Genomic DNA, 25,158 nt, shown 5'->3' with positions numbered 1-25,158 from the left:
CTCTGACAATGTTAAAATCTAAGATAAGAACAGTTTTTTTTAGCTGCGCATATGACTGAAAAGATTTTTTCTTTGCACTCTTCTCTTTTGTTTGTGATTTTATTAGTTTAGACAATCAGTTGGATTGATCATTTTTAATTTAGTTAATTTTATTGTATTTCTGTTTCTGTAATTTCTTTGTGATTTGAATGCATTTTTCCTGCTGTGTGAAGCACTTTGAATTGCCTTGTGTATGAAATGTGCTCTACAAATAAACTTGCCTTGCCTTGCCTTTGTTCTCTCAATAATCACAACAAATGTTTATCGTCACATTCCATTCGACTAATGATGCGACACAGGTCAAGACGGTGAATCTGGAGCAGCAGCGTCAGACGAGACAGTCGAGACAAGACTTTATCAGAAAATACTTTATTACAAACAATTATAAAACAGAAACACTTATAAAAAAAAAAAAAACACTTTTCTGCAGTAACAGTTCAGTTCGTCTCAGTTCAGTTCGTCTCAGTTGAGTTCGTCTCTGTTGAGTTCGTCTCTGTTGAGTTAGTCTCTGTTGAGTTCGTCTCTGTTGAGTTCGTCTCTGTTGAGTTCGTCTCTGTTGAGTTCGTCTCTGTTGAGTTCGTCTCTGTTGAGTCCGTCTCTGTTGAGTTCGTCTCTGTTGAGTTCGTCTCTGTTGAGTTCGTCTCTGTTGAGTTTGTCTCTCGTCATCTGCAGCAGAAGATCTGAATATTGCTCTAACAAAGCCACAGTTCGGGTGCATCGCTCCGGGTGACCACAGGGGGCACTCTGAGGGCCACCGCAGTGCTCCGGGGGGGCGCAGGGGGCGCGGTCACACACGGAGCTGATCCTAAAGCGAAGATCTTCAAACGTCTGGAGCAAAACCGAAGCCAAAGCCGAATCCGACTCGACCTGAAGAACACAAAACACAGTGTGAGTGGGAGGAGTCGAACAAATTCACAGTCAGAGGAGGCGTCTGGGGAGAGGGAGACTGCCATTGCTCTCATTGGCCAAACGGTTCGAGACTCGCCTGTCGGTAGAGCTGCAGCGTTTCCTCCGTCGCGCGGCGGAGCATTTGAGCCGCCCGCATCACTTCCTGTTCACCTGGAGGGGGGCGGGGCATGTGGTACGTGGGGGCGAGGCAGGACGTGACATCATCGGGCTCTTCCTGTTGTGCTGAAAACAACAAAACAAAACAAAAAACAACCACAAAACGGATAAGGAAAAGTCTTAAGTCTGGTATGTGCTGTAATGAAGATGAACTTTAACCGGATAATGACAAATACATCCTCAAAAATAAAGATCTGCTGCAAAGTTACTGTTGTACCAGAAATGTACCTGTGCTGAGCTCGGGGGGCGGCGCCACGGGAGGCGGGGCCACAGGAGGCGGAGCAACACTGAGGCAATAGAGTTGAAGTTCAAGTCAGAACTTGAATCACCTCATGTTTTTTTTTTACATTAACTTTTACACAAACTTAAACAAACCTGATGTTTCCAGATGAATCCTCTGCTCCACAAAGAACGAGATCCCTTTTCTGGTTTAGATCCTCAGAGTCCAGGTTTAGATCCTCAGAGTCCAGGTTTAGATCCTCAGAGTCCAGGTTTAGATCCTCAGAGTCCAGGTTTAGATCCTCAGAGACCTGGTTTAAATCCTCAGAGACCTGGTTTAGATCTTCAGAGACCTGGTTTAGATCTTCAGAGACCTGGTTTAGATCTTCAGAGACCTGGTTTGGATCCTCGTACATCTGATTCCAGTCTGGATCCTGGTTCGTTCCCTGGTCCAGATTCAGGTCTGGTCTCTGGTCCGGGTTAAGGTTCTCTTTTCCGCTGATCCACAGTCCCTGGTTCAGGCCCCGGCTCTTTCTCTGTGACACTACGTTTCCCAGAAGCCCCGATGGCGGGAGGCTGCTGAGGCTGTCTGATTGGACCAAACACAGGAAGTGACATATTTAGACAAAGAGAGACTAAAGCAAATGCAAGTGCACACAGCCACCAGCAGAGGGAGACACCAAGACCAGAACCAGGACCAGAACCAGGACCCGAACCCAGACCCAGACCGGGACCAGGACCAGGACCAGGAGAGTCTGATTTAACACCGTGAGAAAGGGAGGAGCAGGTGATGATTGTTGTCCCCGTCCTTCCTCAGTCTGAGTCATTACCAGATCTGTGTCACTCATGCTAGTCGTTAGCCTGACTCTACTTTCACTCATAATTTAACATGCCAGAAACAGTTCCTGGATGTTTCCTTGTTGCTCAGGTTTATTCCCAATTGACTCTTGTGTTTTCACCAACATTGGGCTCAGATTTCACTTAAAAATAATTAAAATTAAAGGACAAATATTATGCTTCATTTGTTTTGTCATCAGCCTTTAAACGTGCTTTTGAGAAGCAGTTTGGCATCTTGTTTTGGAACTAACAAACTGCCGTTTCCCACTGTTTTGGTGCCATCTACTGGCCGAAGAGGGAAGGGTAAGCTAGGTTAATTACACAGGTTCATAATAAGTGGAGATGCTATGCTAGGTAGCCATGCAGTTGGACAGATAACGAGTCTGCCGAGAAGTTATGGACTTAAAAAACAGCAGAGAAAATGATCGAGATGTTTTTGACGCTCGCTTTCTAACCAGGATTCATCAAATAAGTGTGAATGAAGCTAAATGCTTCTCTGTTTTTGATGAGAAACAATCTTAAAACAAGGTTAAAAGAGAACACATGAAGCATATGTGTTCTTTAAAGTCACACGCTGATCACGTTAGGTGTAGTTTGTTGCCGTAGTAACTTTGGAGACAGGCTCAGTACTGACTCAGACTTAGGCCTTTGTGTCCTGTTACAGCCTCACTGACCAATCGAAGGGCAGCACGGGGTCATGTGACAAACCTGTACTCCGGCGACACTTCACTGTGACCGAAGTGTGTCTGCGCCGCCCCGAAGCATGATGGGAGCTGTGTCTGCGGCCAATTACAGCCCTGCTTCCTGTGAAGGGGGAGGAGTTTCACAGCTAAACACTTAATGTTCAGTCAGAAAGTGTCAAGTCTGGGCCCGTATATAATGAAGAATAATGAAGTATAATGAAGTATAGAGAGATCGTGGGTTCCATTATTATGGCGGCTATATATTATATATATATATATATATATATATATATATATATATATATCTCAAATAGTTTTGATTCTGCAAGAGTTAAACGAGAAACACAAGGGTTAAAGTATAATTACTCTGTCTCACCACTGAGTCTGAGGGCGCTGCACAAGCCGGACCTAAGGCCGGACCTGTCCACAGACCCGGACTTGTCCAGAGACCCGGACTTGTCCAGAGACCCGAACTTGTCCAGAGACCCGGACTTGTCCAGAGACCCGGACTTGTCCAGAGACCCGGACTTGTCCAGAGACCCGGACTTGTCCAGAGACCCGGACTTGTCCAGAGACCCAGGTTTCAGACTGGAGATGGTCTGAGGCTGAACCTAAAACACATGAAACGGATCAGAGTGTTTGATACAGACTCTTTAGACCTGGTTTAGACCCCCTTTAGACCTGGTTTAGACCCTCTATAGACCTGGTTTAGTTGTGTTGTTACCTTGATGTTTTCGATGGAGCTTTCCTCGAGAATCCTGGAGGAGACTGAGGTTTGAGTCTTACATCTGAAACACAAGAGTCTGAGGATTAAGATTCAGTCCTGGTCCAGTCCTGGTCCAGTCCTGGTCCAGTCCTGGTCCAGTAGTCACATATTTACACCTTTATTTGGTTTAAATGTGGCCCGACCTGGTCTTACCAGACTTGGTTCTGGTCCTGGTCGTTGTCCCGGTCTTACCGGACTCGGCCCTGGTCTTAGTCCCGGTCTTACCAGACTCGGTCCTGGTCTTACCGGACTCTGTCCTGGTCTTAGTCCCGGTCTTACCAGACTCGGTCCTGGTCTTACCGGACTCGGTCAAGACTCGGTCCTGGTCTTACCGGACTCGGTCCTGGTATCTGGACAGGAAGCGCGTGGACAGACTGAGGCGCGGCTGCAGAAAGTGCTGAGGATCCGGTGGCTGAAGGGTCGCGGGGTCAGTGTCGAAGCGCTCTAAAAGGTCACAGGTCAGAGGTCACATTTTAAACGATTCACACAATTGTTCATGAAATTGAAACGTTGTAGTTAAAGTAAAAGAGTTTAACAAAATGTATTTCCAGTTTAAAACTGTTTTCAAAAGAAGAATGAACCAAAAGAAAAGAAGAAAAGAAGAATGAACAAAGGAAGAGCTCTCAAAACCAGGAGAATCTCATTTAGTCGTTTAAAAAGTCGAAGGTGTTTCAGTTGACTAAACTTTGTATTACTTTATTTATCATTTATAAAAGGTTCTAAAGCAGGAGAAGTTTATTTCCATCAGTGCAGGACCCGGCGACATGAACCCTAAGACATTGCGATGGTGTGAAATGGGAGGGTTTGGGGAGGAATCATGAGGTTAATCTACATTTTGACTTTTTACAGGTACTTTTCTTTTCATAACCAAAGACACTGAAACGTTTTGAGAACGTTTGCCAGATTGTCCACTTCAGTCGACTTCAGCAGAACGACTTTGAAGTTTGAAGAGTCCAAACAGTTTCGGTCTCACCTTCTGCAACGCCGAGGTTTGGATCGAGGCCCCTGAAGTGCTTGTGCAGAGGATTCTGGTCCAGACCAGACTCAGACCCAGGACCGGACCCAAGACCGGAGCCAAGACCGGAGCCAGGACCCGAGCCCAGACCCGAGCCCAGACCCGAGCCCAGACCCGAGCAGCTCAGGGACTCACCGTCTGAGAAAGAACATACATTTAATAAAATTTTTGTAACGCCCAAAATCACAACAGCGGTTTCCTCGAGGGGCGACAGTGAAAAACAGATGGCAATGTCCCAGCATTACGCCGGTGCTGGAGTCTCTTCACTGGCTCCTGTCGAGCTTAGAATCACATTTAAACTCCTCCTCCTGACCTACAAAGCCACAAATGACACGCCCCCATCCCACCTCAAAGATGCAATAGAACCATATCATCCAAACAGAGCTCTTCACTTTCAAAATGCTGGGCTTCTGGTGGTCCCAAGAGTCTCTAAAAGCACAGTAGGAGGTAGAGCCTTCTGGTGGTCCCAAGAATCTCTAAAAGCACAGTAGGAGGTAGAGCCTTCTGGTGGTCCCAAGAATCTCTAAAAGGACAGTAGGAGGTAGAGCCTTCTGGTGGTCCCAAGAGTCTCTAAAAGCACAGTAGGAGGTAGAGCCTTCTGGTGGTCCCAAGAGTCTCTAAAAGCACAGTAGGAGGTAGAGCCTTCTGGTGGTCCCAAGAATCTCTAAAAGCACAGTAGGAGGTAGAGCCTTCTGGTGGTCCCAAGAGTCTCTAAAAGCACAGTAGGAGGTAGAGCCTTCTGGTGGTCCCAAGAGTCTCTAAAAGCACAGTAGGAGGTAGAGCCTTCTGGTGGTCCCGAGAGTCTCTAAAAGCACAGTAGTAGGTAGAGCCTTCTGGTGGTCCCAAGAGTCTCTAAAAGCACAGTAGGAGGTAGAGCCTTCTGGTGGTCCCAAGAGTCTCTAAAAGCACAGTAGCTCCCAAGCTCCTGTGTTATGGAATCAGCTCCTGTCCATGTTAAAGAGGCCGACAGTCTCTTCATTTAAGACCAGGTTTAAAACGTTCCTCTTTGAAATGGCTTATGGTCAGGCCAGTTAGGAACAGAAATATAAAGCTACAGTTTAAGCTCCCCTGCCCTATGAGCAACTATGGGGGAAGTATGGCAGCTTGAGCACTATCCTCTGCTAAACACTACTTTTACTATGAACAATATTTCATATTCTAGTTCACCTGTGTCTGTTCATTGCTGCTCCAATGTTTTTACAGTGTAGTATTCACAGTAGCACTAGTAGTAGCACTAGTAGTAGTAGTAGTAGTAGTAGTAGCAGTAGTAATAGTAGTAGTAGCAGTATTATTACCTGTCTCGTGGCTTCCCTCTGCAGTTCCGTCTGAACAGGCCGAGTCGGGACTGAGATCCTCTTGACCTTCGACCTCCCGACGACCCTGAACACTGAAGTCCCTGAAACGGATCCTCCAATCAGAACACTACACTCAGAGTCAAGCACCGCCCACCAAGAAAGGACTGTCTCTGCAGCACTTTGATCCCTAAAGACATTTTACTCTTGCCTTGTCTAAGAAGCCTTCAAACACCAACAACAGGCCTAAATACTAATGCTTTTACTTCACTTTATTTTGAATTCCCACATTGGAAAAGTTAGTTTACTTCTCTATTACAAAGGGCTGAAAAATACAAACCTCCAACAAAGGTATAATTTGTATTAAAGTGTGTAATATATCCGTAGATAAAAGTAAAGACTATTATTGAAGTGCCAGTAAAATCATCAAAAAGTGTGTCACAAAGAGCTGTTGAATCTCCAGTAAATGCAGTAAAATACAGCGTTCAATTTGTTTAAAGTCTGATGATGCTCGTGACATTTGAGGTCGTTACCTGTTGGAGGCGCCGCTGTGGTCGGGGAACAGGGCGAAGCTGCTGCAGATCCAACCTGGAGGCTCCTCCCCCAGGCCGAAGCTGCTGCAGATCCCCCCCGGAGGCTCCTCCCCCTGAACAGAGAGAACGTTCAGTGTGTTAATCGGGTTTAAGCGTTTGAAATCCTGCTGAACGCTCACCTCATGGTCCTCCTCCAGCAGCAGACTCTCCAGACTCTGAGGACAGAACTCTTCCTCCCAGTCCTGGTCTTGGTCTTGGTCCTGGTCCTGGATCTGGGTCTGGATCTGGGTCAGAATCGGGGAGAAACTGGAGCAGATCTTGATGGGGTTCACTTGCTCCGCCCACCGCCGCCTGACCTGTGGCAGCTCCGCTTCTGATTGGGCGAGAGCAGAGAGAGCCCCGCCTTCTCCCTGCTGCAGACACAAGGTCAAGACTTTTAAGCAGAAGTCTTCTAGAGAGAGAATAAAGTGTATTATTGATAAAACTCTGAAACCGTTTATGCTTCTTTTTTTTACATTTTGGTTGAACAATTTTGCAGTATTTGTTATAAAACATCTTTATTCCAATTCATTGTTGGGAGAATTAGAATACTTCAAAATAAAATGACTCAAGTATAAAAGTATTTGTGGATACTTTTACTCAGGTAAGAAAACTGCAGGTTTGTAGTTGAGTTTCTCACCAGTTTCCTGAACCACTGAGGCAGCTTCCCATTGGTCTGAAGCAGCGGCAGCTCTGAACACAACACACAGCATGAGCAAACACACAGAGCATGAGCAGACACACACAGACTGATATAGATTAAGAATTAAACTTTTTTTTGTGTACCGCTCTCTGTGTGTGGTCGTCCCGGGGTTATGACCTCTGACTCCTCCCCCTCCGGCAGCAGAGAAATCTGATTGGACGGCCCTGTGATGAACGTCTCCCTCCTGAAACCAAAGAACAGGTTAAAAACCCTCAGAAGCTCAGAACCATCAAAACCTGAGCCTGAACTCACCTGATGTTCTGCTTCCTGTTCCGCTCCAGCTTCCTGTCCAAGCCCCGCCTCTTCCTCATCAGTGAAGTCATTGAAGAGTCGAGCCGCCACACGAAGATACAGCTGCAGCCAATCAGAGGAGAGCAGAGGAACGGGCCAATCAGGAGAGAGCAGAGGAACGGGCCAATAAGGAATCAGGAGAGAGCAGAGGAACGGGCCAATCAAGAGAGAGCAGAGGAACGGGCCAATCAGGAGAGAGGAACGGGCCAATCAGAAGAGAGCAGAGGAACGGGCCAATCGGAAGAGAGCAGAGGAACGGGCCAATCGGAAGAGAGCAGAGGAACGGGCCAATCGGAAGAGAGCAGAGGAACGGGCCAATCGGGAGAGAGCAGAGGAACGAGCCAATCGGGAGAGCAGAGAAACGGGCTAATCAGGAGAGAGCAGAGGAACGGGCCAATCAGGAGAGAGCAGAGGAACGGGCCAATCAGGAGAGAGCAGAGGAACGGGCCAATCAGGAGAGAGCAGAGGAACGGGCCAATCAGGAGAGAGCAGAGGAACGGGCCAATCAGGAGAGCGCAGAGGAACGGGCCATAAAACAACAACAACATTTATGTTATTTAAATGGGGGCGGGGCTTGTAACTCCCTGTGGGTGGAGTTTAGCCCTGACTACACAAGCACATCTCTGCTATACTTTTACAGCCGTCAGAACAGGACAGACCAATCAGAGCGCAGCATGTGCAGGGGGCGGTACCTGTCTCCAGACGCCGTGAGCAGGTGACGACAGTCCGGACTGAACCGGATGGAGGTCACGATCTCTGAAACAGTTTAGGAAAGTAATTTATTGTTAAGTTTTAAGGTTTATAGTTTATCTCAGTAAAATAAATAATAATATTATTTATAATACAAATTAAACTGTATTAAAGGTCATATTTTAATCAATTACATCAAATCAAAAATATATTGCAACATGTAGTATTTATTTTAATAAGGTCTGACCTGTGTGTCAGGGCTAAACCAGGGCTAAACCAGGACTAAACCAGGACTAAACCAGGTCCAAACCAGGACTAAACCAGGACTAAACCAGAACTAAACCAGAACTAAACCAGGGCTGACCTGCGTGTCCGTACAGCGTGGCAACACAATCTCCACTCTCGTAGTCGTGGATACAGATGCTTTTGTCTGAACCGCTGGAGGCCACAAACGAGCCTGAGGGGTCAAAGGTCACCTGAGGGCAGCAGAGGTCAGAGGTCACAAGTCATGTAAAAAAAATATATATATATATATATAATGAATCTATTTGTGATTTTATCTAAAGAAAAACCTTCGCAAACTTTATTTATGAACTCGATTTCACTCAAATGAACGTTGAACTGAAGCTGCAGCTCAGAGAACACTTTGAACTGATGTGGCGAGTGAAATGTTGTCAATATAGTTTAATATCAGACATGTCACATGTTCTTCTTCCTGTTGCATGAATATGAACTCAGTCTTTCACCTGCTGCAGATCTGTGCATCGGTGTCCACATAGAACTATTACTAGGCTATATAAAGCTATGTATTTCTTATATTTTGTATTATTTTATTGTTTACGTTATGTCCGGCCCACGACCTGAAATGAGGTTCACACTCTTGGTTTAACGACTGACGACTGACTCAAACTGGGGAAAGACGGAGATAAAAGAAGTCTGACTTTGAGCAGCGCTCCTTCATCACTCGACGATCCTTTCAGCGTCTTCATCAGCTTCCCACTGTCCACGCTGTAAACCCTGCAACAAGAGAACGTTAGTCCAGCTTTAGTCCCGCTTTTGGTCCCGCTTTTGGTCCCGCTTTAAACCCAATTTTAGTCCCGCTTTAGTCCCGCTTTAGTCCAGCTTTAGTCCAGCTTTAGGCCCGCTTTAGGCCCGCTTTAGGCCCGCTTTAGGCCCGCTTTACCTGATGTTTCGATCTTGGCAGGCGAAGGCAGCTTGAGTCCTGGTTGAGTCCAGGTCCATATCGTATAAAGAACTTTTTTCCACAACGTGATGACATCGTGAGAAGGTAAGCCCCGCCTCCGTCTGCAGCAGAGGATCATGGGAAACTGAGTCCTCGGCTCTTCTAACCCACTCCACTGCTCCTTTGCCCCTCCTCTTCCCCCGCCCCTCCTCTTCCCCCGCCCCTCCTCTTCCCCCGCCCCTCCTCTTCCCCCGCACCTCCTCTTCCCCCGCACCTCCTATTCCCCCGCCCCTCCTCTTCCTCCACCCCTCCACTTCTACTTCCTCCGCCCCTCTACTTCTACTTCCTCCGCCCCACTACTTCTACTTCCTCCGCCCCACTACTTGTACTTCCTCCGCCCCACTACTTGTACTTCCTCCGCCCCACTACTTGTACTTCCTCCGCCCCACTACTTGTACTTCCTCCGCCCCACTACTTGTACTTCCTCCGCCCCTCTACTTCTACTTCCTCAGCCCCTCTACTTCTACTTCCTCAGCCCCTCTACTTCTACTTCCTCCTCAGCCCCTCTACTTCTACTTCCTCCTCAGCCCCTCTACTTCTACTTCCTTAGCCCCTCTACTTCTACTTCCTTAGCCCCTCTACTTCTACTTCCTTAGCCCCTCTACTTCTACTTCCTTAGCCCCTCTACTTCTACTTCCTTAGCCCCTCTACTTCTACTTCCTCAGCCCCTCTACTTCTACTTCCTCCTCAGCCCCTCTACTTCTACTTCCTCCTCAGCCCCTCTACTTCTACTTCCTTAGCCCCTCTACTTCTACTTCCTTAGCCCCTCTACATCTACTTCCTTAGCCCCTCTACATCTACTTCCTTAGCCCCTCTACTTCTACTTTCTCCGCCCCTCTACTTCCTCCGTTCCTCTACTTCCTCCGCCCCCTCTACTTCCTCCACCCTTCCTCTTCCTTCTCTTCCTCTGCACCACACTCACCTGTTCTGCCGTCTGAACGTAGATACTTTTGTCTGATCCACAACTGACCATCTTCAACGCCGGACTCTCTCCTGGAACACATGGAACCAGGTTTAGTCCCGGTTTAGTCCCGGTTTAGTTCCGGTTTAGTCCCGGTTTAGTCCCGGTTTAGTCCCGGTTTAGTCCCGGTTTAGTCCCGGTTTAGTCCCGGTTTAGTCCCGGTTTAGTCCCGGTTTAGTCCCGGTTTAGACTCACCTGTGAAGCGCACGGCTGTGATAGACCCTGAATGGTCGTACAGAGACTGGATCAGGTTATAATCCTGGTCTCGGTTGAAGATGTGGATGAGACGATCTCTGGAGGCGGAGGCCAAGAGCCGCACACCTGAAACAAACACACACACAAACACACAAAAACACACAAAACACACACAAACACAAAAAAACACACACAAACACACACACACACACACACTGTTTCAAATCTAACTTTAAAGTTCACATCATTTCAATCCTAGAGTTAGAGTTAAAGGTCTCACCTGAAGACTCTGGGGAAAAGTGCAGACACAGGATCTCAGAGTTATGAGCCTCGATCTTCTGCAGCTCCTCCACAAACTCCAGCCCAAAGACACTGAAACAACAGCAACGTCAAACAAACAGGACAAAGACAGACTCACCTGAGGAAACCAAGCACAGGACCAAAGTGAAAAAGTATGAGGAGCAGGGGGCGTGTCTGATGCTCAGGGGGCGTGTCTGATGCTCAGGGGGCGTGTCTGATGCTCAGGGGGCATGTCTCACCTGAGGTTGCCATGGCGATCACCCGACGCCAGGTGAGCACCATCTGGACTCAAGGCCAAAACCCGGAGTCCGGATTTCCCATCACCCCCGGCTTCAGTCTGCTCCGAGTCCCCGACGTAAAGGATCCTCAGCAAGTCCTGACCAAGACCAGGATTAGAACCAGGGTTAGACCAGGGTTAGAACAGGTCCAGAGCGGGATCTGAACAGGTCCTGAGCGGGATCTGAACCGGTCCTGAGCGGGATCTGAACCGGTCCTGAGCGGGATCTGAACCGGTCCAGAGCGGGATCTGAACCGGTCCAGAGCGGGATCTGAACCGGTCCAGAGCGGGTTCTGAACCGGTCTAGAGCGGGAATCCGAACCGGTCTAGAGCGGGAATCCAAACCAGTCTAGAGCAGGATCCGAACCGGTCTAGAGCGGGATCCGAACCGGTCTAGAGCTGGATCTGAACCGGTCTAGAGCGGGATCCGAACCGGTCTAGAGCGGGATCCGAACCGGTCTAGAGCGGGATCCGAGCCGGTTAAGAGCGGGATCCGAACCGGTTTAGAGCGGGATCCGAACCGGTCTAGAGCAGGATCTGAACCGGTCTAGAGCAGGATCTGAACCGGTCTAGAGCAGGATCTGAACCGGTCTTGTACCTGGCTGTAGCGGTTGCTGTGAGGACTCTCGGTGCTCCAGACTCTGATGGTTCCGTCTGATGAAGATGTGAGGAACGATCCAGGAGGAAGACAAGACTCAAACTCTAACAGATCTGGGTAAACCTGAGGAGCAGAGTGAGTTTACAGAGTCATGAGGTGTCAGCCCGAGCTGCAAATAGAGAGAGCCAGATGCCCTCCCTGAAACCAGAATGACTTTGATTCATCTTCACATAATTTTTATTTACTGTGTGTGTTATTTTGACAGGCAGTAAACTAAGTGAATGGCACTGAACTAAAACCTAGTCAGAGAAGCAGAGACGTTCACCTCCAGGCCCCACACGCAGCTGCTGTGGTACAGAGCAGAGTAGGTCTTGCTCTGGTCCTTCAGGTCCTTCAGGTCGTGGCAGTAGAGGCTGTGGTCGCTGTAGACGACGCAGAGAAGGCGAGTGGAAGAGTCGAAGCTCAGAGCCACAGCGTCTGGAAACACTGCTCCTGCTGCACCTGGAGACGCACTGAGACACGAGACACGTTACACTTTACCGTCTCCATGTTGGAGAAGTGACAGGCACAACTGGACTCTGTGTCTGGACAGAGCAGTACCTGTGCTGCAGCTCCACTCCCAGTCTGTGGGGGCGCTGCAGAGTGCTGATGTGGCTGAGGTTTGGAGAGAATACTCTGACGATGCCGTTTGAGCAGCCGCAGAAAACCAGCTCCTCGACCACGACCAGAGCGAACGCGGACGACGCCTGAGAGAGAGACATGAGATGGTGAGACGGGTGACAGCGTGTGAGACGGGTGAAAGCGGGTGAGACGGGTGACAGCGGGTGAGACGTGTGACAGCGGGTGAGACGTGTGACGGCGTGTGAGACGGGTGACGGCGTGTAAGACGGGTGACGGAGGGTGAGACGGGTGACGGCGGGTAAGACGGGTGACGGCGGGTGAGATGGGTGACGGCGTGCGAGACGGGTGAGACGGGTTAAAGCGGGTGAGACGGGTGACAGCGGGTGAGACGTGTGACGGCGTGTGTGACGGGTGACGGCGTGTAAGACGGGTGACGGCGTGTAAGACGGGTGACACCGGGTAAGACGGGTGACACCGGGTAAGACGGGTGAGTCCAGGTGACAGCGGGTGAGACGGGTGATAGCAGGTGAGACGGGTGACAGCGTGTGAGACGGGTGACAGCGGGTGTCACCAGGTGACAGCGGGTGAGTCCAGGTGACAGCGGGTGAGTCCAGGTGACAGCGGGTGAGTCCAGGTGACAGCGGGTGAGTCCAGGTGACAGCGGGTGAGACGGGTGACAGCAAGTGAGACGGGTGACAGCAAGTGAGACGGGTGACAGCGGGTGTCACCGTGTGACAGCGGGTGAGACGGGTGACAGCGGGTGAGTCCAGGTGACAGCTGGTGAGACGGGTGACAGCAAGTGAGACGGGTGACAGCAAGTGAGACAGGTGACAGCAAGTGAGACGGGTGACAGCGGCTGTCACCGTGTGACAGCGGGTGAGACGGGTGACAGCAAGTGAGACGGGTGACAGCAAGTGAGACGGGTGACAGCGGGTGAGACGGGTGACAGCGTGTGAGACGGGTGAGTCGTACCTTCAGATGAACCCATGATTCCAGAGTTCTCTGCGAGCTGAAGACGCAGAGCAGAGCGGAGCTGGTGAGGCAGAAGGTCCGAGTGGCAGCGCTGCCTCTGCCGCACGCCACCGCCACAAACACACTGTTCTTATGGTCTCCTAGCAACGCTGAGCGGCCAATCAGAGGCACCGTGCTGTTCACCTGCGAGAGAACACACTTAATCAGAGCCCGCAAGTCCTAAAGGTGATGAAAGTCTCTGAAGGGACATGTAATGGTGTCAGTGTCTCTGTCAGGACATACTTTCCTTTGTGTTATTTAAAATCTTAATATGAGAATGTAAACATAAAAACAATCCCATGATGCCTCTGGTTACTCACATCAGATTCAGTTTGTCACTTAATAATTTTGAAGGACAATAAATCTATATCTATCTATATATTATAATCTATATAAAACACTGGAGTGAAGTGGGTCAAATGTTCATGCGTGGATGCTCCAGACCCCACACGACCCGGGATGAGACCTGGTTCTGCTGGTTCTTACCCGATTGTGCGCCGACTCGTGCAGGTACCAGAACTTCAGGTGTCTGGTTCCCGCGGTGACGAAGAAGCTGCCGTCGTCAGAGAAAGAGACACTGGAGACTCGACTGGAAACTTTGTTGGACGCGATCACGATGCCTTTCTGTGAGAGACGGGAGAGGAACAATAGTAATAAAAGTATTAACAGTAATAACAGCAATAATAACAGTATTAATAGTAATAACAGTTGTAACAGTAATAATAATAAATATAGCCGCAAGCGGCAATGATCGGCCCTCGCCACGCCGCAAGAGGAGGGGGCGCTAACGCGCCCCAATTGTCCTTTTATTACGCCTACTGCTGAATCTGTGACACTGTCACATCTTCTCCCCTTTGTTTTACCATTCAAAAAGCAATTTTATTTTGAATTCTTGGCAAAATGTGCGGCAGACACCGTGACTCTTTGAATAAAAATGTGGATATCGTTTGATGGTCCACCCCTGAAGATGAGTCTCACCAAATTTCAGGTTAATAGGGCTTACGGTCTGGGAGGAGTTCGTGAAAGTCTAAGGTGTAAACATGTTCTGGCGATTTCCCCATTGGAATAACATGGGAGGTTTCGGTCATCGCTACGGCAACGCCATAACAATTATGACATGGGTCTCATTGACTTTTTTGATGGGGATGCTAAAATTGAGTTGTGTGTCAAATTTCATATAATTTCGCAAAACTAAACATTTAACCTCCATATAAAATCTGTAGGGGGCGCTGTGGCGCCAAATGAATTTATTTCACCTCAAGTAGGTTTAGGGCAAAGAGTTTAACAACTGATTCTAATTTGACGCAATTCGGACTTTATCTGCGCAAACGGAAGAAATGTTAAATTTGGGAGATTTCTGAAATTCTAGCTACAGTTTGCGGCTTCGCCGCTCAGAGACCGTGACAGGTGTCAATGTAATTTGAATAACTTTTGATGTCCCACTCCTCAGTAGAATTTTCACCAAATTTCAGCTTTTTAGGGCCAACGCCCTGGGAGGAGTTCGTAAAAGTATGACGTTTGGAAAAACTCCTGAGTCATGCTTAGCCATTTTTGAACCAATATGGCCGACATTTGGTTGGGCGGACGGCGTTGCTGTAATAATATTTTTTACTTCTCTTGTCACCATCTACCTCTGCGCCAAAATTCATGATTCTACGATCAGATTTTTTTTGGGTCATTTCCTATCTCTCAATGCATTTTTGGTAAATTTGGGGGCGCTGACGCGCCAATTTTTTTAATTTTAGAAAATGGAAATAGCCAGAATGTAGAGAGGCACGATTTTTAGAGGTGTGCAAATTTTTGTGACTTTTCGTCAATGTTCACTGGGTGAAAAATAGGGGGGTTGGTCCCGAGAAGAAAGAAAGAAAGAAGAAAGAATATTAAAGCCGCAAGCGGCATCCAACGGCCCTCGCGGGCCGCCGGCCTTCCGACTCTGCGCTTTCGACTTGATAAAGATGGCGCCCTTATTGTGTGTTGAACAAAAAAGAACTTGACAGACGGCGACACAATTGACATGGCCAATCCAGTGCAAATGAACACAAGTGTCAGTCAAATTTGCTGCTCCGCCGCACAGAGACCGTAGCACTTAGAATATAAATATGGATAACTTTTGATGCCCCGCTTGCGTAGATGATATTTCCCAAAGTTAAACTTGATCGAGCTATTGCCCACGGAGGAGTTTGTTAAAGTGTGAAGCGTAAATGTGAACATTTAATAGATTTAGCGTTTTTCCCATTTGTGACAGTATATTTGCAGCTCCACGGCACAGAGACCGTACCACTTAAAATCAAAATATGACTAACTTTTGATGCTTCCCTTGTGTAGATGATTTCCCCCAAATATGAGCTTGATCGGGCAATCGCCCTAGGAGGAGTTTGTTAAAGTGTGAAGCGTAAAAATGTGGTGATTTTAGAGATTTCGCTGTTTTCCCATTTCTGACATATATTTGCGGGTCCGCCACACAGAGACCGTAGCACTTAGAATAAAAATATGGATAGCTTTTGATGCCCCGCTTGTGTAGATGATTTTCCCCAAATATGAGTTTGATCGGACAATCGCCCTAGGAGGAGTTTGTTAAAGTGTGAAGCGTAAAAATGTGGTGATTTGAGGGATTTCGCGATTTTCCCATAAGGATAACATGGGATATTTCTGTCATGGCTACGGTTACGCCGTACAAAATATGACTTTGTCTCTCATACTTGTATGATCAGGATGGCAAATTAGAATTTTGTGCAAAATATCATGTCATTTAGAAAAACTCTATTGTTCATAGGCCACTCTGAAGGCCAAATATTCAGAATTCTGGGAAACGTTTGAGGCTCCGTCGCACAGAGACCTTAAAAGCTATCCTTAAAATTTGGATAACTTTAGATGCCCCACTTGTCTAGAAGACGTACACCGATTTTGAAGTCGGTGGGCAAAACGCACTAGGAGGAGTTCGTCAAAGTTTGAAACAGAAAAATGTGGATATTCGAGAGATTTAGCGGTTTTCCCATAGGGATAACATGGGAGGTTTATGTCATCGCTACAACTACGCCGTAAAAATTAAGGCATTTGTCTGATTGGCTTTTTTGATCGGGACGCCAAAATAGAATTTTGGGTAAAGTTTAGACAATTTTGGTAAAACTAATTTTTGACCTTCAATGTTAATTTAAAGGTCACTCTGTAGGGGGCGCTATCGCGCCCATTTCAATTTTGTCATCATAAACTGGTCCAAACTAGAAAGTTGAACAACTGATTCAAATTTGGTCCTAATCGGACTTGTTTTGATCAAATGGGAGCAATTTTTAGATCTGCAATATCCCAAAATAAGTTGTCCAACTTTGCGGCTGCGCCGCACACAGACCGTAAAAGGTATCTCAAAAAATTGGATAACTTTAGATGCCCCACTTGTCCAGAGGACGTACGCCAATTTTGAAGTTGGTGGGCAAAACGCCCTAGGAGGAGTTTGTCAAAGTTTGACGTGAACAAAATGGCTAACACAGCGTGTTTTCATTTTCAAAGGAAGATGGCGGCCATAGGGTAAGTCTGGGGGCGTGGCCACAATAATATATTTTTTTTGTCCTCACGAGAGAAATGCGTGTCCCAAATTTCGTAGCTTTACGCCAAAGTTGACCTCGGGGCGTCTCCCATAGGCGCAATGTATTTTGACTTTTGTCGGTGGCGCTGTCGCGCCATTTTTTAACGAAAAAAAAAATGGCCCAGAAAAAAAAATCGAATTTTTCGCCGATTCTGAATTTTGGGCAAAGTTTGGTGAGTTTTTGAGCATGTTCAGGGGGTCAAATTAGAGCTCAAAAAGCAGAAGAACAAGAAAAATAATAATAAAAATAAAAATAATAATATTTTTAGCAAAAACAATATAGCCGTTTCCACTATAACAACAAATGATACATCGTTTGAAAGCTCTAAGCCTTCCCGATGCCGCCATGGGGTGGAATCATCATTACGAGCGCTTACGCGCTCGTCACTCCCTATTCCGTCGGGATGCCCCGCCCACTCCCCATAGACTTCCATTGATTTGAGCAGATACAAGCATGGCCCATGCCTGCGGCATGGACTCTCGCGTACGGGACAATGCCAGGAGGGTTTTTGGAGGAATGCAGCGCTTCGCGCTGCTGTTGTCAACAATTAGTGAATGGGCTACGCCCATTCACTAATTGTTGACTATTTCTGTCATAGCAGGAGTAAGTATGCATAATCCATGCCTTCGGCATGGGCTAGTTCACTGTACTTGCCAGGGGCGACGGGGTACCAGCTACCTCATGTGAATACTGCCTTTGTGTCCTTGGGCAAGACACTTAACCCAACTCGCCCCCCAGTCTGTCTGCGTAGATCTGGGGTGTGAATGTGTGAGTGAATGGGTGACTGGTTCCTTGATGTAAAGCGCTTTGAGTACCTTGACGGTAGAATATATAAATGTGACCATTTACCATTTAGTTGTAGTAATAATAATAATAACAACAGTTGTAACAGTAGTAATAACAGTTGTAACAGTAATAATAACACCAGTAGTAACAGTAATAACAGTTGTAACAGTAATAATAATAACAGTTAATAATAATAATAATAATAATAAGGCCGTGGCTGGAGAGCCGCGGCGCGGTCAAATTGCTGCGCAGTTTCAGGGACCATGTGACCATTTACCATTTAGTTGTAGTAATAATAATAACAGTTGTAACAGTAATAATAACACCAGTAGTAATAACAGTTGTAACAGTAATAATAATAACAACAGTTAAATATAGCCGCAAGCGGCAATGATCGGCCCTCGCCACGCCGCCGCCACGCCGCAAGAGGAGGGGGCGCTAACGCGCCCCAATTGTCCTTTTATTACGCCTACTGCTGAATCTGTGACGCTGTCACATCTCCCCTTTGTTTTACCATCAAAAAGCTATTTTATTTTGAATTCTTGGCAAAATGTGCGGCTTTGCCGCATAGACACCGTGACTCTTTGAATAAAAATGTGGATAACTTTTGATGGTCCACCCCTGAAGATGAGTCTCACCAAATTCCAGGTTAATAGGCTATAACGCCCTGGGAGGAGTTTGTGAAAGTCTAAAGTGTAAACATGTTCTGGCGATTTCCCCATTGGAATAACATGGGAGGTTTTGGTCATCGCTACGGCAAAACCAATTATGACATGGGTCTCATTGACTTTTTTGATGGGGATGCCAAAATTGAGTTGTGTGTCAAATTTCATAAAATTTCGCAAAACTAAACATTTAACCTCCATAAAAAATCTGTAGGGGGCGCTGTGGTGCCAAATTAATGTATTTGACTTCAAGTACGTTTAGCGCAAAGAGTTTAACAACTGATTCTAATTTGACGCAATTCAGACTTTATCTGCGCAAACGGCAGAAATGTTAAATTTGGGAGATTTCTGAAATTCTAGCTAAAGTTTGCGGCTTCGCTGCACAGAGACCGTGACAGGTATCAATGTAATTTGAATAACTTTTGATGTCCCACTCCTCAGTAGCATTTTCACCAAATTTCAGCTTTTTAGAGCCAACGCCCTGGGAGGAGTTCGTAAAAGTACGATGTTTGGAAAAACTCCCGAGTCCTGCTTAGCCATTTTTGAACCAATATGGCCGACATTTGGTTGGGCGGACGGCGTTGCCGTAATAATATTTTTTACTTCTCTTGTCACCATCTACCTCTGCGCCAAATTTCATGATTCTACGATCAGATATTTTTTGGGTCATTTCCTATCTCTCAATGCATTTTTGGCACATTTCGGGGCGCTGACGCGCCAATTTTTTTTATTTTACAAAAGGGAAATAGCCAGAATGTAGAGAGGCACGATTTTTAGAGGTGTGCAAATGTTTGTGACTTTTCGTCAATGTTCACTGGGTGAAAAATAGGGGGGTTGGTCCCGAGAAGAAAGAAGAAAGAAAGAAAGAAAGAATAATATTCCGATGTGAAAACAATGTTTCCCATTTTTCAAATATCATAAACTATACATTTTCGGAAAGCGCTCGCGCTTTCCTACCTCATGGTGTGGGTCCCTGGTCACTGACGGGTACTTTCGTTAATTTTGAGTGGGCTCCGCCCACTTTGTGTTTTTGGCCCTCTATACAGTAATAATGTTAAATTTTTGCATTACATGCACGGGACATGCAAGAGAGGGGGAACGTATTCGTGAGCTACTTAGGGCAAATGAGTGCTTTATATGGGGATGAGGATCCCAATGTAAAGTGCTCGTTTAGTGCGCACTTTTGCACGGGTTTCGCCCGTTTACAACGGTAATGTTCCATTTTCCTACTACTAATTAGTATGCACGGGGCGTGCGTGAGTGAAGGAGTGCGTTAGTGAGTGTTTGGAAGTGGGCGAGCGCTTCGCCCTCGATTTCGTGCACACTACGTGCGCACTTTCGCACGGCCTTACGAGATTAATAGGCCTCTCGCCAGCTTGTGGCGCTCGGGCCTAATAATAATAAGGCCGAGGCTGGAGAGCCCCGGCGTGGTCAAATTGCAGCGCAGTTTCAGGGACCGCGGCATTTCCCTTATAGCCCGTTATAGCCTCATGGCTAACCCTAATCTTAACCCTAATCTTACCCCAAACCTTAACCCGGCGCGGTCTAAAACGGCGCTAAAACGCGGTCAAATAGCGGCGCGCGGCCGGCACAAAAATAACATGGCAGTTTCGGACGCGCGGCGAGGCTCTGCAGACACTCCCTAATAATAATAATAACAGTTGTATCAGTAATAATAACAGTATTGACCGTAATAATAGCAGTAATAACAGTAATAACAACAGTTGTAACAGTGGTAATAACAGCAGTAATAACAATAGTAACAGTAATAGTAACGTAATTACCTTCCAGTCCCAGACAATGACGTTCATGTCGTGTTGAAATCCCACAGAAACAACGTAAACATCAGAGCGACTGAAGGCGACGCACGACACGCCGTATTTATGAGTCTGAACCTCGGCCTTCAGCGCCCCCTCCAGGTCAAAGACACGCACGCAGGGCAAGTGACCGCTCTGAAACATAAACCAGAGCTGAAAAGCAGGACTAAAGCAGGACTAAAGCGGGTCTAAAGCAGGACTAAAGCCGGTCTAAAGCAGGTCTAAAGCGGGACTAAAGTGGGACTAAAGCGGGACAAATGCAGGACTAATGCAGGACTAAAGCAGGTCTAAAGCAGGACTAAAGCAGGACTAAAGCAAGTCTAAGGCAGGTCTAAAGCAGGTCTAAAGCAGGTCTAAAGCAGGTCTAAAGCAGGACTAAAGCAGGTCTAAAGCAGGACTAAAGCAGGTCTAAAGCAGGTCTAAAGCAGGTCTAAAGCAGGACTAAAGCAAGTCTAAGGCAGGTCTAAAGCAGGTCTAAAGCAGGACTAAAGCAGGTCTAAAGCAGGTCTAAAGCAGGACTAAAGCAGGTCTAAAGCAGGTCTAAAGCAGGTCTAAAGCAGGACTAAAGCAAGTCTAAGGCAGGTCTAAAGCAGGTCTAAAGCAGGACTAAAGCAGGTCTAAAGCAGGTCTAAAGCAGGACTGAGTCCAAGCCATGTGTAAAATGTAAAGACTACATTTTACTAGTCTTTACATTTTAAACTAGACTTTGTATTTTTATAGTTTAATCACATATTTGTAATGTAATAAATATATGATTAAACAGAGGGCAGGCCTTTGAAGAACCGGGCCGTGGTCTAAACCAGGTTCACAAACTGACCTCTCCAGTGACCAGTAGTTTCCCGTCGTGGGAGAAGGACAGAGCGCTGAACGACTTCCTGCAGGGACACAAACAAGACAATAAAGTCTAACTTCACCATAACCTTGTCTTGAATAATTACACTTAGTACTGATAAAGTATGTCCCAAAAGTATGTTTGGGTTGACAAATGTTTCTTGAAAGATTATAATGGAAAAAAGCTTTGAACACAACATTTTACAGTATAATAAAATGTGCCGACAATAAGAATCCTCAAGTGGGACAGGAAATTATAAAAAAAGAAAGATCTGACTTCACAAGAAATAACTAAAATAATGCTCTTTACTAAACCAAGCTATTATGAGAGTAGATCTAAATGTTCTAAATTGAAACTGGAAACTTAGAAATATAAGTTGGAAAGAAGCCATCATATCTCTAAAATCGAAAGAGGGGACGGACCGACTTGACTGTGCCTCATATTTGTTCATAGGAGATCTTCTACTGGGAATGTTTTTCAAACTTCCTATAAGTGATCTGTTCTTTTCTTCTGTATCTACCTCTGTATCTACCTGCGTTGCATCAATGAAATTTCCCCATGTGGGACAATAAAGGAATATCATATCTTATATAGACCCATTTTTGTTCTGAATGTGTACCATTGTGTATACACCTCAATTATGTCCAAAAGAATGGAACAAAAACTCCCAAATTTAATTGGTTCTTTGCAGCGATGGATTCAGTTTTACCTGGAGGAGTTGAGGATGTGACTCTGTTTATTTGTGTCTGGATCCAACAGCACCACCACACACCTGAGGGCAGAGGGCAAAGGTCACAGGGTCACACATCCTGAATGAGAGACCAAAGGTGACGATGGATAGAAACATTTATAATATCACAGTTGTTATTTTTTAGTGTAGTTTAAAGTAAACTGGAGTTTATTGTCTCTGTTTAAATGTAAATGAGTGTTTCAGATCAGTTTTAATCATTTTGATGTTGTGAGACTGTCGTTATGGACAACAGACGCCTGACACTCACCCAGCAGGATACGCCACAAGCCCCGAGGACGAGGACAGAGAGCTGCAGGAGGCCGTGAGTCCAAACACCTGCTCCAGATGAACCTGCAGAGACCAGAGAGACACTGGGGTGAGACCAGAGAGAGACCAGAGAGAGACGAGGGTTAGACCAGAGAGAGACCAGAGAGACAAGGGTTAGACCAGAGAGAGACCAGAGAGAGACAAGGGTTAGACCAGAGAGAGACCAGAGAGAGACAAGGGTTAGACCAGAGAGAGACCAGAGAGAGACAAGGGTTAGACCAGAGAGAGACAAGAGAGAGACCAGCGAGAGACCAGCGAGAGACCAGTGAGAGACCAGGGTTAGACCAGAGAGAGACAAGAGAGAGACCAGCGAGAGACCAGCGAGAGACCAGCGAGAGACCAGGGTTAGACCAGAGAGAGACCAGAGAGAGACCAGGGTTAGACCAGAGAGAGACCAGGGTTAGACCAGAGAGAGACCAGGGTTAGACCAGAGAGAGACCAGGGTTAGACCAGCGAGAGACCAGCGAGAGACCAGGGTTAGACCAGCGAGAGACCAGCGAGAGACCAGGGTTAGACCAGAGAGAGACCAGAGAGAGACCAGGGTTAGACCAGAGAGAGACCAGGGTTAGACCAGCGAGAGACCAGGGTTAGACCAGCGAGAGACCAGCGAGAGACCAGGGTTAGACCAGAGAGAGACCAGAGAGAGACCAGGGTTAGACCAGAGAGAGACCAGAGAGAGACCAGAGAGAGACCAGAGAGAGACCAGGGTCAGAGCTCTTTAATTAGGAGACTTTACTGTTCTAGCTGACACTAATGGGCCCTTTTCCGGTTGCCTTAAAAATGCAGAGCTCCACTTTGTGCTGCATTCATTCTTTATGGGGAATTATCCTGATCAAATTAGTCAGATAAAAGAAATCAATAATGAATTAACACAAAGCAGAGATGGATCATCCCTGTTTTATATTGAAGCTAATGTATGTTAGCATTTAGCTTTGAGTCAAAAACACTTTTATAAACACATATTTACATGTAAAAGTCTGCAGTGATTATCATCTGGAACTCACTCTGTCACAGCTGTTTATTTTGATTTATTTGAGAAGAGTTTATCGTTTATTGATTAGTTTATCTCGGGTTTACGGAGTTTATCTCGAGTTTACAGAGTTTATCTCGGGTTTAGAGTTTATTTGATGAGTTTATTACGGGTTTACAGAGTTTATTTTATTCATTTATCACGGGTTTACGGAGTTTATTTACAGAGTTTATCTCGAGTTTCTTTACTGAGTTTCTTCACAGTTTGTCCCGCTCCTCCAGGGCCCGCGCCGCAGCTCAAACTTTACCCGGCTTTGGCTGCTCTTGCGCGGCTGGCTCGCTCTGCTCCTCCGCCGCGGACCCGCCCCTGGCTTCCTTTTCTCCGGGATTTCGGCCATGAATTGCGGATAAAAGTCCAATGCACGGTGGTGAGAGACTCAGGGCCGCTACATGGAGGTCGGCTGGTCTGGACACGCCGCAGAAGAGCTCTGAAAGCCCGGTACACTCTGCTCGGAGTTTGGGGTTAGCACCGTTAGCTCCGCGTTAGCTCTGTGATGCTAATGTTGCCAGATTGGGCGGGAAATACGGATCCAGGCCTAGAAAAACACATTATTCCACCTAACGTCGTCTTAAAGAGCGTGAAACAGGTTTACATGGTTTTATCATTATTTATTAGTTTGTTGGGAAAGTATCTGATGTAACTTAACATATTTATCATGGTTTTACATCAGGAAGAAGGCCGTTTGTGAAGAAAATAACTAAGTAGTTCACATCAAAAAATATCCTCCTGTATCTGTGCTTTTACTAAAGTAACAAAATCTAGTAGTACTTATTTATATTGTGAAATGTATAAATAATTACGATGACTGCTTTCCTAAGGTTATTTTGTGTTTTTATTAAGATTTTTTTTTGACATCGAATTAACAATTGTTTTATGTTGTTTAACATTTTTTTTTTTACATCAAATTTTAAAAAATGTAATCGTATTTATAAACAATTAAATTTTTTACTATGTTTATGAAGATTATATTATGTTTTTTATTTTATGTTTATTTACTAAGATTTTTTTTTTACATCGAATCTTGTTAAAATATTCATTGTTTATAAATACGATTATTTATTTTTTAAATTCGATGTAAAAAAATATATATGTTAAAAAAAAATTGATGTGAAAAAAAATTGTGATAAAAAAACAAAATAACCTTCATACTTTTACTATCACTATCACTTGTTTTTGTTTGTCCTCGTGTTCGTCTTGTTACTTGTTCTAATTATTTGAAAAGCGCTATATTAAACCGAGGTAGTATTATTTTTTAGGCCCGAGCGCCACAAGCTGGCGAGAGGCCTATTAATCTCGTAAGGCTGTGCGAAGCAAAAATAACAACTGTGATATTATAAATGTTTCTATCCATCGTCACCTTTGGTCTCTCGTTCAGGATGTGTGACCCTGTGACCTTTGCCCTCTGCCCTCAGGTGTGTGGTGGTGCTGTGCACGAAATCGAGCGCGAAGCGCTCGCCCACTTCCAAACACTCACTAACGCACTCCTTCACTCATGCACGCCCCGTGCATACTAATTAGTAGTAGGAAAATGGAACATTACCGTTGTAAACGGGCGAAGCCCGTGCAAAAGTGCGCACTAAACGAGCACTTTACATTGAGATGACGACCGCGAACCATATAAAGCACTCATTTGCGCTAAGTACCTCACAAATACGTTCCCCATCTCTTGCATGTTCCGTGCATATAAGCATGTAATGCAAAAATTGAACATTATTACTGTATAGAGGGCCAAAAACACAAAGTGGGCGGAGCCCACTCAAAATTATCGAAAGTACCCGTCAGTGACCAGGGACCCACACCATGAGGTAGGAAAGCGCGAGCGCTTTCCGAAAATGTATAGTTTATGATATTTGAAAAATGGGAAACATTGTTTTCGCATCGGAATATTATTCTTTCTTTCTTTCTTCTTCTTCTTCTTCTTCTTCTCGGGACCAACCCCCCTATTTTTCACCCAGTGAACATTGACGAAAAGTCACAAAAATTTGCACGCCTCTAAAAATCGTGCCTCTCTA

General features: G+C 46.1%; 1 protein-coding gene across 1 annotated transcript; it reads right to left on the bottom strand.

Moving 5' to 3' along the window:
- Positions 1 to 487: 487 nt before the first annotated feature.
- On the bottom strand, positions 488 to 23,556 carry LOC140377079 (WD repeat-containing protein 62-like). The gene is made up of 34 exons (XM_072462371.1): positions 23,394 to 23,556; positions 22,058 to 22,140; positions 21,769 to 21,831; positions 21,045 to 21,102; positions 20,195 to 20,362; positions 13,865 to 14,002; positions 13,340 to 13,522; positions 12,347 to 12,492; positions 12,072 to 12,258; positions 11,747 to 11,869; positions 11,111 to 11,247; positions 10,852 to 10,943; positions 10,572 to 10,697; positions 10,338 to 10,408; positions 9,356 to 9,477; positions 9,114 to 9,189; positions 8,537 to 8,648; positions 8,175 to 8,238; positions 7,444 to 7,545; positions 7,275 to 7,375; positions 7,129 to 7,181; positions 6,629 to 6,862; positions 6,450 to 6,562; positions 5,920 to 6,020; positions 4,583 to 4,762; positions 3,942 to 4,053; positions 3,568 to 3,631; positions 3,366 to 3,454; positions 3,220 to 3,236; positions 2,865 to 2,964; positions 1,480 to 1,908; positions 1,333 to 1,391; positions 1,025 to 1,170; positions 488 to 906 (listed from the first exon to the last, which is right to left on the bottom strand). The coding sequence occupies exons 1-34, from the start codon at positions 23,481 to 23,483 to the stop codon at positions 541 to 543; spliced, it is 4,305 nt and encodes a 1,434-aa protein (XP_072318472.1). The 5' UTR covers positions 23,484 to 23,556; the 3' UTR covers positions 488 to 540.
- Positions 23,557 to 25,158: the final 1,602 nt, after the last annotated feature.

This window comes from Eucyclogobius newberryi, unplaced genomic scaffold (genome assembly GCF_026437365.1).
Source record: "Eucyclogobius newberryi isolate DKJ021-1_F unplaced genomic scaffold, fEucNew1.0.hap1 SCAF_10, whole genome shotgun sequence".
Taxonomy (NCBI): domain Eukaryota; kingdom Metazoa; phylum Chordata; class Actinopteri; order Gobiiformes; family Gobiidae; genus Eucyclogobius; species Eucyclogobius newberryi.
Note: the sequence above shows the minus strand (reverse complement) of the source record. Positions and strands in the feature narration are given on the sequence as shown.